Below are 16135 nucleotides of genomic sequence, written 5' to 3'. Positions count from 1 at the left end.
CAAAAATTGCGGGACACTAAAATTGTGCCAGTTATAAGTGCGACGCATTTCCATAACAATTCATTTTGTGTGTCTTTAAATAAGGCAGCGCATTGTTGCTTCTCTGTGGTTAAGGATTTCTACAGTTTATGTGCACAACGTCCGACGAGATAAAAAAAAAAGCCTGTGCCAGTTAAAATTGTTTTTTGAATTGTGGTTGCCAGCCATAAACTACAATTTTTATGTTTTGCTCGAGTTCTTTGGATAATGTGTAAAGCTTCTCGGCAGCTAAATGCAGTGCAAGACAGAATGGCACTGTGTGCAATGTTCACACTGTTGCACATCAATTTCCACGTTATTGTACTGCAACAGGACATGCATGTGCCAGTTAGTTCATCCATACACAATTACTGAGGCAACAAAAACGCTGAAATGTTACAAATCGCAGTACTGTGCTTACTTTAAATGAGGCACGTGCATTTCAGTGTTATGTGCAGCAGATTTCACTGGATCTCTACACAGTATCATAACCTCACCATAATGAAGCTGAAGAGGGAGCCGAAATTACTTCTGTATATCCATTTGTAATAAATTTATGCTTTGTTAAAATCAGACTTCAAATACATGGGCCACTAAAGGAACATTGAAGGGAATTAGGATTACTTGGTTATATCAATAATTTCGTTAAAGGCCCCCTCACCAGGTCCGGCCATCTTGAGCTGGCAAGCGCAGTGCAGACAATGTGCGCTAGTCAGGTGTTCTTGTGCACAGCGTGCAAAGTCGCGCGATGCACGAAACAAGACAAGTTCAACAGCTGGCGTGCGGGATCGTCAGCGGAAGTGCGCCATGCAGAAAAAAAGCCAGAGGAAAAAAAAGGTGGGGCCTGTGACGCATTCATCACGCAATCCTCCGGCTTCGGTGTGGGAGAATGCAGGGAAGGAATTTCGCTTGCCGAGGCTACACGGGGCAAGTGGAGAGACTGTCTATGTTGGCGGCGACGCTCGCCTCCCGAAATCATGGGTTCGCGGCACTTCAAATATTTCTAGCTCCGCTATTAATGAAGCAATATGAAAAATTATTGCGGTACAACACTCAGGGGCATGTAACAACTTGCAGTATATAACCAAAATTTGCCATGTGGCCTGGTGAGGGGCCCTTTAAGAGATTGGGCTGTAGATGCGCACTTGGAAACGTGAACTGACCAGCCAGACTTTGGCGACAGTGGCATAGAAAACTCCCTATAGTAACTGCAGTTTAACAGGGTAACCAAAGAACGAAAAGGCAATTTTGCGAGAGGTTCACAATTTCATAGCTTTTATTTACAATCCAGCCAACAGTAGCTGTAAAGAAAAAGTCATGCTCAGAGTAAAAAAAAACAAAAAAGAAATAGAGTCCACGTGTAAAGGCTTCTGCTTGTTTATGCATGCACAGAATTACTTGCGTGTGTGTGTCTTCATAACTAAATGGCAGTAGGTTCTTCAAGGAACTTTGAAGTGGCTCTTACTAGTGCTGTTAGATTATCAGAATTGATCAAGCACTTGGTCATGACTGTTGGAGCTATGCACGTCTTGTTGCTGGCATGCAAGTTTGCTGCGGAAATTTAGATTCACCTCCAAATGTGTTCACTTTGGGGAACTTCATGATTTGCATGGCGTGCGATGTTAACGATTAGGTGGTTTACATCACAACTTTCGCATCGTGACTGGATGCTTATTGCAAACAAGCTGCAACGCCGGAGTGAATATCAGGAGGGGACAAGGGTAGGTTAAAGAAATTCCTTGTTTAATGACATCACAAATTTTAATTATTGTATTGCACACGTAGCAATATACTGCTCAGACAGTCATGACCACACCTCACAGTTAACACCTTGCAAAGAAAACCGAAAACCACTCCAAGGTCCCTTCAAGTCTGAAGAAAATAAACAAAGCTAGCTAAAAAAAAAAAAAAAAACATTCCCAACAGCAGTCTCGCCATCTAAACTGTGGCACGTACAGAGATCAAAATAAATGTAAGCTCTCCAGTGATCTTTTCTAAGACCACCGTTGACTGCTAGAATGAAACAGAAGCTCGCACACCAGATGGTGTTGCCGTGCATCGAGTCTGCCACTTCCTCTAAAGCATCGATGGTGACCTACTTGCCTTCTGTTCTGGCAGGTGTTCCTTTGCACAAAAGTACCAGGTGTCTCGCAAGGCATGTGACCAGATGCTGCCATCACAATGATCAAATAGCCCGTGCAAAGGTGACCGTGTGAAAGGACTATAACTAGAACAGAAGGCGAACCAGCACTGCGAGTCAACTAGCTTCACGAGCTGCCTCATAAATTGCACACAAAGGCAATGATGCCTACAGGCATTGTAAAATGATGCCCAGAGGCATCAGAGGCATTGTTAGATTAATTTGTATATCGTGGAGCTAGTAACGAGTGTAATGCAAAGTCACTGGTACACAAGCGATTGACGCTGTGTCACCGATCGTCAAGAGACTGGCTCAAAGCACGGCCCCCAGAATCCCTTGATGCTGCCACTTGCCTTCGCATTCCCAGTAAAAAATTGAGCACACACACACAAGAAAAAAAAAACAAAAAAACAATGTTGCATGTGCATTTGAAAAAAAAAAATGGGAAAAGTAGGACACACACACACACATGCAACAAAAAAATAAACCGAAGCTTCGGACACACATCATCTGAGCATGGCTTTCATTTCTCTGTTTCACAATTGCCTACACAGAGGCACCAGAGAGCGCTTTAAAAACAATTGAAACATTACATTAAAAAACTAGCAGCGGGGGGAGGCTTTGATATCAAAAGGCGACGACCGACGAGGAAGGCAGAACGTATTTACAGGCTCCTCGTGTCGCCAAGAGAATACACCGTCCCAGCGCCGCTGTCTCCGGCCGCAACTCCTATCTTGATGCTGTGGAGTAAACAGAAGCATACAAGGAACACTGTAGTCCAATGCTGTGCATCGATAATACTTGTATCACAGGGTTTCCAACACACAATGACACTTTCAAAGACCCTTTCGGTGTCTACGACTGTGCATGCCAAGTTTTTCCTCCCGAGTAGAGTACATACTCAGTAGATTACACTTGTAATGAAAAATCTAGCATTGCGCTTGAATTTTAATGCAGTAGTACATGGGTTCGCAAAGTGGGTTCCCTGGAACCCTGGGGTTCCGCAGGCCCCTGCTCCGGGTTCTAGAAGCCACTGATAAATTTTCCGTGGCCCCGTGCTCGCCAAGTGGCTAAAATGGCGAACACGAGGTGCGCTCGATCCACAGAAACTTCATTACCCATGCCTGAGTGTCAAAAAGCACATCACAGCGCGTAACGGCAACGCGTGAACTGTGCAATAAATCTGCAAGCAGCTTGTAGCCACCTAACCTCCGAAAACGGGCAGCGTGCCTAAGCTTTCACACTTGAATCTCGGAGGCCGTAACTTACCAACATGCGCATTTCTCCCTGTTTGTGGATAGGGTAGGTGCTGATGATGTGCGCACTGGTGTATACGTCGGAGGAATAAAAAAATTAATGTGCGGAGCACCACAAATGCACGCCGCGAAAGAGCAAAAATGGCGCTAGCGTCCAAAACTGAAGCGGCGCAGTCCGCATCGCCATGGTCCTCAGCGGCAATTGGACGCGATACGTGACTGACAGCAAGGCCAGAACGTTTTGTGCCCAATTGTGCCCTCAAAGCCTTACTCTTGCGTTAATCGCCGCGCGTTACACCGTGTTGTGAACAGAGGAAGAAGCCCACTATAATCACGCGCACGGGCCAGGGATACGGGGTTCATTAAAGTAGTCGCACTGAACAAACGTAACTGGCAGATGTGCAGTCGCTTCGTTCCTTACATTATGGTGCCGTGAAACCCGGGAAGGAGACTTCCGTCCGCACAACCGACCATGGACCGACTACACCATTCGAAGCGCCGCTACCCGTGTCATCACCGCCGCAACCGAAGCCTTGCAAGAAACCGAACCGACGCATACCGACTTGCAAGTGCTCCTGAACAAATAGATGACAAAGACCATGGCCTCGTTGAAATCAACGCCAAAATAGACGAGCTGGTGATCGACAATGACGAATACGAAGCCGAATTCACCGAGTCCCTCGAATACCACGAGATGATTCGTCACGCCATCAGCCGGGTTCGTTTTCGCCTTCATTCCCGATCACTACCGACTGCCGCCAGCCCTTTGCCAGGACCGCAGGCAGTGCATCCAGTCTGTACAACCGGTAAACAGGCGAACGTCAGCGCAAACGCCAGACCACCGACATTGTGCATATAGCAACCGAAGCTCCTGACAGAGGGGAGGGTACAGCGTCAGCTCATCCTGAACAATGAGAAGGCGAGCGCCTACACGAGCCCTCACATCACGACCAGAACTGACGACAAATTCGACTTGCCCGAAAACGAAACGCTGCCCGAAAAGCTGCCGAAAACCGAAATGCGCAAGCTGTTGAACCTCGACAAAGTAGATCAGATACAAAACAGCGAATCGAATCGCCATCGCTCTTGCTCCTCGCATGACCGCCACCGTAGAGTGGAGACTGACCATCACCGGCAAAGCTAGTGCTCGAAACCGTAGCCCCGAGACCAGGATATGCACAGCGTCGACGACCCGATCCTACATGACAGCGCCGACGTCTTCCACCAGAGGGCTCACATTCATCGACCGACCGCGCTATTTCCCGCCAACTACACCGCAGAGTCCGCCAGATATGCCTGACGACTACAAGCTTGACAACATCCAAAAACGATGAAACGTGTGCAACTCCACTGGTACTATCATGACCTACCGTATACCACTGCGCCGATATACCAGCGGACGCTATCGTGGCACCTACATCAAGAACAAGATGGACATGGACAACCTGCTCTTCATGTGCAAGTCCAAGGAGACAATGAAAGAAACTCTTCTGACAACTCCTCTGGTAATCTGCGCGCCGCCACGTAAAGTCTGGGCTTCTGTTCCAGCCTGGTGGGACGCCAGCAGCAACCGCTACCGCCGCCAATGCAACAGGGTGTTGACCCGAGAGCTACGACGCGAGTGGCAATGAGTTGAGCCAATTCAACAGTCGACAGCTGGAGAACTTCGCGAACAAGAACGGTGCAACTTCAAAGAAGTTTAGAAGACGACGTGACGCCGTTGTCATCATCAATCATCTCGTTCGTTTCTCGCGGGTGGCAGTGTGTTGTGAACAGAGGAAGAAGGCGCACTATAATCACGCGCACGGGCCAGAGAAACGGGGTTCATTAAAGTAGTCGCACTGAACAAACGTAACCGGCGGATGTGCAGTCGCTTCATTCCTTACAACCATGTTGGAGGCTAGCACATGCCTTCACAACTGCGCAGTCGCCATCCACGATCGCATCGATAGCGACCGCGGTTTCGTCCGCACTTGTTGCAGCAAATGGTAGTTTCGTTTTGACTTGGTGCGTGCGTAGGCCGCCTGCCTTCTGAACCGCAAGGTCGCCGTCCATGATCGCGTCGATAACGGCCGCGGTTTCGTCCGCAGCGGTTGCGGCAAGCAGTAGTTTCGCTTTGACTCCGTGCAAAGCTGTCAAAGATGAAGAGCACCGGCTACATCGCGATGGACGGACGATTTGTTGGCGACCAGCTCACTAGCGAAAAAATAATCGGGATGTGCGCATGGTAGTGAAAAGCATGTCTCAGATGAAGACGCGTGCCGTGGCCGCGCTGCGAAGGATGTCGTGAGGCCTTCGCCTCATCATGAGATGACGAGAATTTCAGCTTCCGCACTGATCTTGTGCAAAATAGAAACAAGATTTGCCGATTCATTCAGTAAATAAAAGCATGTTGACATAGTAAGCATTCATTTATTGTTGTCTTGATACCCTGGGTAATTCGACATTCGGTTAATTTTAATTCGGTTAATTTGGGGGGGGGGGGGGGGAGTTCCTTGGCGCTTTATGGAGCCTAGCAGGGTTCCCTGGAAAGGACATGCTTGAGAACCCCTGCAGTAGTATATGAAGATGAAAGTCTGGGTGGTGGTTGGCTGCACTCCATTATATGCACTCTTCTGTGCTTTATTTTTTTCTAATTGTGCATCAAGTTGGGAAGCCATAACGCATTGCCCATCGTTTGAAACAAGATTTGTTCCTGTGCCTCAACTCAGGTGCGTGCGGAGTCTAGATTTGTTTAGATAATAAAACGTACTCATAAATTCTAAATCTAACACTCCACTGTTATCTCCTTTGAATGATGCTAATAATGTGAGGAACCCGCACAATTTTCAGTGGACAGAGTTGATGATATTCCATAAACTTTCCACATTTTCCCCGACTATGTTAGCAGTTCCTTGATGCACTGGTGGAAGAAAGAAAATATGCTGGCTCATAATGCACTTTGTCGTGGTACCCATAATGCTTAACAATAGGTCCAAGTTCACCAGCTCTCACAAGCCACATGGCCTACAGCTACACATAGGTTGTATAGCAAATCAATAAACATTATCCGTCGCCACTGCGTCACGACAGTTTCTCGTGGTCCACGTTGCGTGCAGAAGTTCTAAACAGGCTCTTTTCAAATGGCCATAGTGTTGGAACTCACCGGCGGCTAGGGCTGAAGCAGACGCCGTGGCTGCGGCTCCTGTCGACTTGGGTGGCAGGCGCTGCCGCCACTTCTGAATGTCCTCGCGCCGCGCGTCGGGCTGAATCTGGTTGCGCACGCCACCGAGCACTGTCGAAGTCGCCTCGGTGGCAACGATGATGCCTGCAGCCATGGTGGGCGGAATCTGTCGCAGCAGCCCCCCGACGGCCCCGCTGACCCCCTTCTGGCGGTGCTCCTGCGAAGCCGCTTTCACCAACGTGCGTGCCGTGTCTCCCAGTCCCTGCAAGATAGGACGCAAGAGGAATGGGGGAGAGAGAAAAGGAATCAGTTAAGGCACATTCACACAATGGACAGGAGCAGGAATTTTCGCAGCACATAGCCTGCGTCATCACAACTTACTACCCTCGCCGAGTCCAGCTTTCTCCACTCGCAGGCCGGATGGAAAATGCAGACCAATATTTGCATCCATCCGTTTAGCTCTCATCTGTCTAGTCTAGTCAGCGACATGTCTGCCAACATAAGCTGCACTGGTCTGACTCACTGGGCTAGCTACCTGGTGCGGAATCATGTTTGTGACCGCGTGGGGGTGTCTACATTGTTGGCAACATGCCTGCAATAGTCTGATTGCGCAGACCGTATGAACTCGCACCATGAGCGAGGTGCAGATAAGAACATCTCTCGTACCAGAGTGAATACAGCAAGTGTCGAGGCTACAACAGGTGCCAAGTTTCAGCCAAGTTTCGGATGCGAGGAAGTAGTTGCCATGGAGCCGCTGTCATCGGTTGTTCCAGAACGGGCGACACCTTTACTTTGACCATTTGTTCCAGAATGGGCTGCTAGAGTGTCAGCAGATAGAGACAACGAAAAACGGTGGCACTCACCTCTGTAACCACTTGGTAGGCATTGTTGACCCCTTCTCGAATGTCGACAGGCAAGTTGTTGGGGACGGCACGGTGGCGCCGGTTGTGAGATTCCACAAGCATGCTGGGGCCTGGTGACAGCATGTCATACGCCAGCTCGGCAACACCCTGCAAAGATCATGCAAGTCAATCACCGAGCGGTATCGACAGAGCTGCCATGGCACCGACCTCAAGGACTACCACATGTCACCGGGCTGATGGCCTTACGTAACATCCCTTGTCACACAGCACCCGCCAATGGCCTTTTAAGCCAAGGCAGGCCATTTGCCGAAGTATCAAATTTGAAAGGTTCCTTTGGTGTAACGCGATAAGTGCTTTCAGAAATAAGTACATTTGCTGCTCGTTGTGTTCTTTCATCCTCGTGAAAGCAAGAGTTTCTCCCAATGCATCTGGAAGAAACTTTTTGGAACAGAAATATCTGTTTCAGAGCAGTCGGAAGTGGGTAAACGTTCATCCTAGAGCAACCAGAGGCAGAGAAGCGTACCGTATTTATTCAAATACAAGGCAAGGTTCTTTTCCCGGAATCCTTAGCCTCGAATCATGCCTGGCCTAATAGGCGAGGGTGATAGATTCAGTTACTGCCATTTCAACATGGCGGCAGCAGCGCCACATATCTGCCAATCCAAATCTTAGATGGCAGCACAAATTGTAGCAAGAAGCATTGGCAGGTGATGCAGTACCGTATTTTTTCACATGTACCCGCCAAGAGAATTTATGAAATTTAAAGGCGGGGTGCAGATTATATGCAAATTTTGCCTTGAGGGGCGGCTTTACAGGAGCGGGAATTTCAGTTTATGGTGTCACTTTATGGCAGCATGGTGCGTGCTGTCATAAACCCACGAGTTTCTCGGCAAGCTTTGCAGTTGAAGAAAAACTTTGCCCACGTCCAGGGATCGAACACGGAACCAACGCCTTTGCCGGGCAGTTGCTCTATTATCTGAGCTAACCAGGGGGCTACCATATCACAGAGAAAGGCCGAATTAATTGACAACACAAAGTACAGGGACACTGAAATATGGAATATCAGTTCTGCAAAGTGTTTACAGGGTTTCCTCCATAGCCTCTTGCTACTCTTGAACAGATGGCAATTGACTACTTCCATAAAACTTCCTTCACCTTGTATATTTCTGAAGAACTCATTTGCCTTAATTGCAACATTTTGTTCACATCTGCGTGAAAACCATGAGCTTTTATTTTTTTTTTTCCTCTAGCGTAATCAAGGATGCGTGACACATGAGTAAGCACACGAGTAGGCACTACCCTACCAGCAAGACTTGTTGGCACTGACCTGCACGGTCTGGACGAGCTTGTTCGTGAGCTCGAGGCAGGCCATAGCAGTCGAGATGGTGAAGGAGTTGGCTCCCCGCTGCAGGCCTCGCACAATGCGGCCGTCTCGTCGGTACTGTTCCACGGGCATCCACACCAGGTCCCGCAGGCCGCTGACTGTGTGGGTCAGGTGGGCACAGCATTTTAGTCCAGGCAAGGTTGCCAAATACAGCTTTTCAGATACCCAGTTCAGTTCAATTCAAAATAACTAGTGCAGAACATCAGGACAGGAAAACAAACAGTGCTGCCCTGCCTGTTTATATCTGTCCACTCCTTTCGCACTTGTTACCATAGAACCTCTGATTATGATCCTGTTTCGTAGGATTTCCCAGTGCCAATGTTTGTGATCGATAACACAGACAATGACCCAATACAGTTACGCTACTCTTTTACTGGTTAATAACTTATAACACTCCCAAAATTACAATAATTTGGCACTAATGTTCAGTACGATCGTATGGTATGTTTTTCGGTGGCTAAATCTCTCAGGAACAAAAAAAGGCACAAGGCACACGCAATCCAGAGCAGTAGGCACCCGTCACGGCAAAATTTCCTGCCATACTCCCCCGCCCATGTCATGTGAAAATGCCTGTACAGACTCCGTTTCCTCTTCCGGTACCAGCAAATCTCTAGGTCGCCGCACGTTGCAGTCAAAGCTATTGGCAAACTTTACTGCGATAAGCATCTTCACCTATCCGTTTCAAAGTGCGTGTGGCGTGGGAAGCGTACAGCATGCTTTTGACAGCCGATAACCCAAACGTGCCGCTGTACTCTGTTGCAGGTGGCACTTAGTGAATGTCATGTTTCACTCTGGCGGCATCCAATTCCAGCGTTGCTCACCAGCTCGATTTCATTTCTATTTCCCACGAGGTCTTAAAACGACAAAGCGTGTCTCGACCTGCTCTAACATCAATTCTCGCCGAGTGCGTTAAAACGTGCCACCAAAATACCCTGCCCAAAGAAGCTGCTGACAGAGGCAGAGTTCGAGGAGTGCAAACATAAGCTTGCGGAAGCAGCAAGAAAGGCAACGTGTGTCTCGGGCCGGCGCGTGTCGGCGCTTTGCACTGCCCACGACTCAACGCTTCACATTATGATGTCAACTTCATCTGAGTCTGCCAAATTTCCCGGTTATTACGTTTTCTTAATATGTTTATCCTTTTATGTTTCCAAAACGTATAAATGAAGCTCTCCTGTATTTCCGAAGTGTGAATCTAGATCAACAAGACGAACTTTAAATCCCGAATGACCACTTTTGGTGATGTCGCTTTTAACGCATGCAAGTTAGCAATTTAGGAAATTCTGTTGGCTATTTGCCCTGCGAAACCGCTTTCCAATGAAAAGCTCTTATCCACAAACTAAACCGAGGTCCCAGGCCTGTTCAAGAGCACTGTTCATGTCAGAGTTACGATCCATTGCACCCATCAAATGCCGCGTAATGACCACTGTGTGCATAGCTGAAGTGTTTGGCGTAATTAGTACAAGCGGCTTAACTAAAGAATGTCAACAGCACAGTAAAAATGGCTTGCAGCTTCAACCTTGTCACAATAGGACAGGATTCAGAGTAACAGGCCTGCAATTTTGAAGATAACAACAACAACAAAAAAGACATCAACCGAAACTGCCTTGACTTTTAAAGCCAAACTTCTCTAACCCCATCCAAGATTTCACCATCAGGGCTGCAATAGCAACTGCCACTTGTCTGTCTGTGTGTTGCAGAAGCGTGCTTTGTGTCAACACAGGCTGACAACAAGGCATGTGTCACTCACAAAGCTGCACGAACGAGTGCATGGGACCCACTCCGCCGAGCACGCTGGGCACCTGGTTCTTCTTGATGTCATTGAGCCACTCGTTGATCGCAAAGGCGACCAGCTTGTCGAAGCCCAGCAACCTGCAATCAATTAAGAAACAAAATGACCCAGCAACTACAATTGGCATCAGAGGGGAGGGTAAAGTAGCAGACTGACATAGTACAGTCAAACCACAATATAACGAACCTCGATTTAACTAAATTCGCAATGTAACAAACAATTTTTATTTCCTCATCTCAGTCCTCTTGAATTAACGAAATTCTCGATATAACGAAGTTTTTTGATGCAAGTACAACTTCGTTATATCGAGGTTTGACTGTAGGTGAAATATGTTTCAAGAAAAGGGGGAAAGGGGGGTAAAGTGGTCAAAAGCATTCAGTTCCCTAAAAAAAATTTGGGGGGGAATGCTGGTGCTACCATCATTCATCTACCATGAAAATGATGAGTAGTACATGATTTCGTTTCATCCTTGTACTTGTAGCTTGTAACGTTCCTATAAGTGGTGCGAACCCACTTATAGCGATCCCAGACTTGACGATCTATTGTTTATAATGACCACATTTCAGTGCACTTGCGATTTTTACCCCCTACATATTGAAACTGCATCCAGATACCGTATTTTCTCGCATATAACCTGCACTGAAAAATGTAAAAAGTTGCTTAAAAAGTTAGGGTGCGGGTTATCTGGAAAGAGAGGGGGTGGGGGTCGGCTTCACGGCAACGTGCGGCCTACCGTGCAGAGTCCGCGTTGTCCGCATGCCTATCGACATCGACGTGTGTTAAGCCAATAAGAGGCCAACACAGGTTATAGCCAGATCCACATCCATAGTCTGGTTAGATGCTTTTCGCACGCTTTTCGCATGAGTCAGGTGCCGTTTCTTGTAAGCCCAGTTTGCACAGTTGGCCAGCCTTGTTTAGGCATCACGAGTGTGTCTCGGCGGCAGTCTTTTACAGTGCAACAGAAACTGAAGATCGTAGCCGCTGCTGAAGAAATCGGCAACAGAGCTGCTGCGAGATGGTTCCAAAGACGATTACGTCTTTGAGAGCGGCGATGAAGCCTCGGATGGCAGCAGTGAATCGGATGACATCATTGACAGTGTTGCGGCAGTCATTTTGAAATAAATTTGTTTTGAAAACGAAACGATGACTGCACGTAGCTGTAACTTCCTAGTACTCATTTTTTTCGGATACGCGTGCGGGTTATACGCGAGGTTATTTTTTTGTTTTTCGTGGAGTTCTAAGTTAGGGGTGCGGGTTATATGCAAGGGCGGGTTATATACGCGCGAAAATACGGTAAATGAACATTTTTTACAGCGCCTTACTGTTACGATGAACGCTTCAAACACGATCGCAGTAAAACACGGTCACGGTGCTCATGATTTGTGCTGCAACATCGAGTGATATATGTATAATGTCTAAGTAAAACAAGGCTGGTATTTGCTCTTGGCATCAGTACGCTGTCACGCACAGATTGCTTCTTTCATTGTTTTTTTTATAATGTCTTGCACCAGCCATATTCTTCAAGTGGCTGTGTAGGTGCTTTCGAAGTATGCCAGACGTTCCTTTAGAGGGTTCTCGCACGGAGTCTGCATTCTCTAAGCTTAACAAAACTCGCTGAAGAATTTAAAATTCTCAGTCAATACTGCAGCTGTATGCTTTTGCAAAATGCAGGAAATGCGATGAAACTAAATTGTCAAAGGACAGAATTAATTGCCGCCTGAAGGGTTTCATTCTGACCCCCTGAGATTTCTTTACAGTGAGCCTAAATCTAAGTACTGTAAGAGTTCTTGCATTTCGACCCCATTAGAAAGCATCCACCATGGCCAGGACCCATGCCCTCGTAACCAGCAGACAGCCATAGTCAGACCTTGGCGGGTAAGGAATGTCAGCCAGCGGCCACAAGCTTACGCGTCACCATGTTTTTGCTCATGCTAGGGAGAAGAGATGGGGGATGGCTAAAGAACAGCTTACCCCTGCCTTGTTTGTAGCTTTTTCAGGGTGATCTCTAGGCAGTTCAGTTGACCCAGGCCCATCAACAGGCCTGCCAGTGCTCCCTGAAGAAAAAGAACAATGTCGGTAGGCACCCAGAAAGGAACTTTGCAAACAAGCAAGAAGAACAACTTTTATTATAGAGTTCCAAGAATGCTTACATTATATCAAAATAACTCGACAGCTTTACTGACACTTTCAGCAACAATGGAGCACAATTTAGCAAAAATTGAGCAACTTGTATGTCTCAGCTTAGCAACATGCTCAAAAAAAAAAAAAGATGGCAACACTGTACAGTCAACGTCCGATTTTTTTTTTTTAGTACTAAAAATCTGAAACGTCCCCAAAAAAATAAATGCATGCCTTTTTCTCTCCCGAAAAGCTTAAATCACCACAGGTACATCCGAAATAGCTCTGAAGGTCTTGTAATGTGACAGGAGAAGGTGAGTACACGCATGTATAACTAAGGAACAATTGCACTTTCCTGCTCTTAAGTGGAAACCACATGCATATGATATTCATGTGACAAGCGACGGGACAGGACAGGCACACCCTGTCGCATTGTTGCGTCGTGTCGCGGAGCAACCAACGCGACATTGCGAGAAATTCAAGTAGCAACAGATTTATGTTGCGTGAATAAATGCTATCGTGCACTCGTCAAGAAGCCTCAAACGTACCAAGAGGTCAACGTTTTATCCAGATCTAGCTTTAATACGCTATCATCCCAAGTGGAAATCTGTCCCATGCCATCAGCGCAAAATGACATGGCACCATCTGGTGAGTAAAACTTAAAACACTTTCACGGCTTTCAGTGGCATCTCAGGCCTAACAACATCAAAATAAACAACCAATCTGAATAATGACAAGAGAGCACCAATACCTTGTCCTCAGTTTGAGATGGGACAAAGCAATGACTCATTTTACTATTTATTTATTTCTTCCATGGCAGAGAACAAGTTTCAAGAGCAAATTCAGATCGAAGCGGGTGGACCAGGGTGCGCAATCACGGACCCCAGCAGATGTCACTATGCTGATTTCCGGGCGATAAACGATATTTTCTGGCTGGCCAAAAACTGGCGACGCGACAAGCGACAGCGACGTATTGCCCTCCGCGATGGCAAAACCTGTCGCTTGTCGCTCAAAAATTGCGTGCATGTGATTGCGCCTTTAGTGCACTTTACCGCATAACACTGCTGTATTGAGGCAAAGCGGACTTTCGGAACCGGCATTATGCAACGCGCTATGCTTTCCCAGCTTCGATACCATTGGCAAGGATTACAAAGGCGGAGACAGTGCCATTGTTCACAGCGGCGAATTTTTTCAATGAAAAACATGGCACTGAACAGCGAGAAGCTTGGTAGTAAACGTCAACGCAGGTAGGTCTAGCGTTGCCACGGTGGTGGCTACGGCTGCCAACGGATCTGCGTGCGAGAGCGCGTGCTCAAGGCGGTGAGATAATCAAAATGGTGGCAGTAGTGACTTCGATACCTCCGTTTCGGACCTGCGGTCATGGCAAGAAGTCAGGAAAATCGGACGGCAAAGAGTTGTTGCGTCCGAAATTAAAGACGTTCTTACACATTGACTCTATGGCGCATTCGGCGACGCCATGAAGGCGTCCGTATTGGGTGTGTCCGAAAAATCGGTCGTCTAGAAAATCAGTCGTTGACTGTGCATGGGCGTGAGAGGCTTGCGTTGGCTGGTGTTGAGCGAGGCATGGCTGCACAGCTAGTGCGGCTAGCTGTGCAGTATGGCTGCACAGCTAGTGCGTTCTTAAAATAAAATCTTCATAAAGGTTTTCGTTCACTGGTATTACATCATTCAATGTAGCTTACTCAACTGCTGTGCATGGCCAAGCGATGAAAAGCAAGAACAGATGACAAACTGCTGCAACGCAAGCGTGGACCATGTCGTCTGTCCAACTTTAACAGCCCGCCAATACCTTTTATGTTTCATATAACTGTACATCCAAGCACAAGTCCTCATGATTAAATAACACACGTTGTGCGATATTAAAGGTAAGACTCTTGACGTGTGGTTGTAATAAATGAACCACTGTGACTGTGAATCACTGTGGTGCTAGCTAGGTACGCTTTCAAGGTGTCCTGGCTTTCCCAGAACGCTGTCAATCCGAAGTCACCATATCCCGGAATTCCCATGCATACATCAGTGTCGCAGTGCCAGTTTTCCCTCTAGGTAGTGTGCGAGAAACTGACCTACACACACGACTGCCCATCATGGAGGCCATGCATCAAGGCATGTGTTTCATCACTACGCTGAGAGTGGCACTGCACAGTTAATGTATTGAACAGCAAAATTTTTATGCATGCATGCTAGAGCACTTCCCTGTTTGCTGTGGAAAACTGCCTCATGCAACCTCCTATTATATTCAGAACCATTAACCAGATTATAATGCGAGATATTCCAGATAGAATCCTGTGTGTTTTAAATAAACAACAAATTAGACATTTGTGGATACATTATATTTGTGGACGTGGGATACACACATGAACACTGCCTGTTAAAGCAGCTCACACTCACCTGTTCCATGAGAACCCTCTTGCCGTGGTAATCTATCCGAATGGGGACGTCTGGTGTGAACACAAACGACCTGTAACAAGAGGGAGCACCTATGAACACCACGTGCAACTGCTAAATGAACCCCAACCTGGCCCCAAGCAGCACAGATTAGTGCATAACCAATGGAAGCAACAAATGCAATAAGGACCACTATTAGAGCAGAATGTGTACATGCCAGCCAAGCAAGTTGTAGTTGTTTTACTTCCTGTAAAACAACTGACGTTTCCCAAAATGTCACGTCTAGGCACATGAAACTTACTTAAGCATATGTAGTACAAAGACACAACTTTCCTGTGGAACAAACAGCAAGCATTTGCATGCAAAAAGCCATCCTATTCGATGCAACAATTAAAAATACTGATTTAAAAAATGTGCAGACTTGCACTGTGTAGAACCAGCGTAGAACTCCTGCAATCCCGTGCAGTCTTGCAACCATACACAATGCCTCAAGGGCAACATGACGAGGGAAAGAGGTGTCTTGTCAATATGAGGCAAGATTGTTTCATAATGGCCTGGATCATTATGAAAAATCAGCGAGAGAACAGCAATTAAAGCACCAAGTTTGACAACACAACCATTGTGCGGGATAAGTATAATTTCAGATTCTTGCAGATATATGTGCCCCGTGCGAGTAAACACAGCACATTGTTGGTTTCTTTTTGTTTTTCCTTTCTGGCATTTCCAAAAGAGAGGCGACTCTCAACTTGCCTTATGTACATTGGCATAGGGATAGAATTGGAACTTGAGCTCGTTGGCGAGACGATGCGCTCAGGTGGGTAGGGCTCGTCATTTGCGAAGGCCACGTGTCGCCCAGGGTCGGCTGACGTCAGGCTGTTCGCTGCGCTAGCAGACGCATGCCTGACTTCTGCAGCTGTGGGGAGAGAATTGAGATAGTAGCAGAGATCGATTTTGACAAAATTAAATGAATCAACACTCCACAAGGAAAGTGGTGCAAT

The 16135-nt window shown here is 47.0% G+C and overlaps 1 protein-coding gene across 1 annotated transcript in view; it reads right to left on the bottom strand.

Moving 5' to 3' along the window:
* Window positions 1-1276: 1276 nt before the first annotated feature.
* LOC119458907 (autophagy-related protein 2 homolog B-like) overlaps window positions 1277-16135 on the bottom strand; it is a 96447-nt gene continuing 81588 nt past the window's right edge. The window contains 8 exon segments of the mRNA XM_049671501.1: window positions 1277-2898; window positions 6560-6839; window positions 7441-7587; window positions 8768-8922; window positions 10572-10693; window positions 12585-12667; window positions 15141-15210; window positions 15888-16050. Coding sequence (XP_049527458.1) covers window positions 2888-2898; window positions 6560-6839; window positions 7441-7587; window positions 8768-8922; window positions 10572-10693; window positions 12585-12667; window positions 15141-15210; window positions 15888-16050 — 1031 coding nt within the window. The 3' untranslated portion in view covers window positions 1277-2887.

The sequence above is a fragment of the Dermacentor silvarum genome, chromosome 7 (genome assembly GCF_013339745.2).
Source record: "Dermacentor silvarum isolate Dsil-2018 chromosome 7, BIME_Dsil_1.4, whole genome shotgun sequence".
Classification (NCBI taxonomy): Eukaryota; Metazoa; Arthropoda; class Arachnida; order Ixodida; family Ixodidae; genus Dermacentor; species Dermacentor silvarum.
This window is presented reverse-complemented; position numbering and strand designations above follow the sequence as displayed.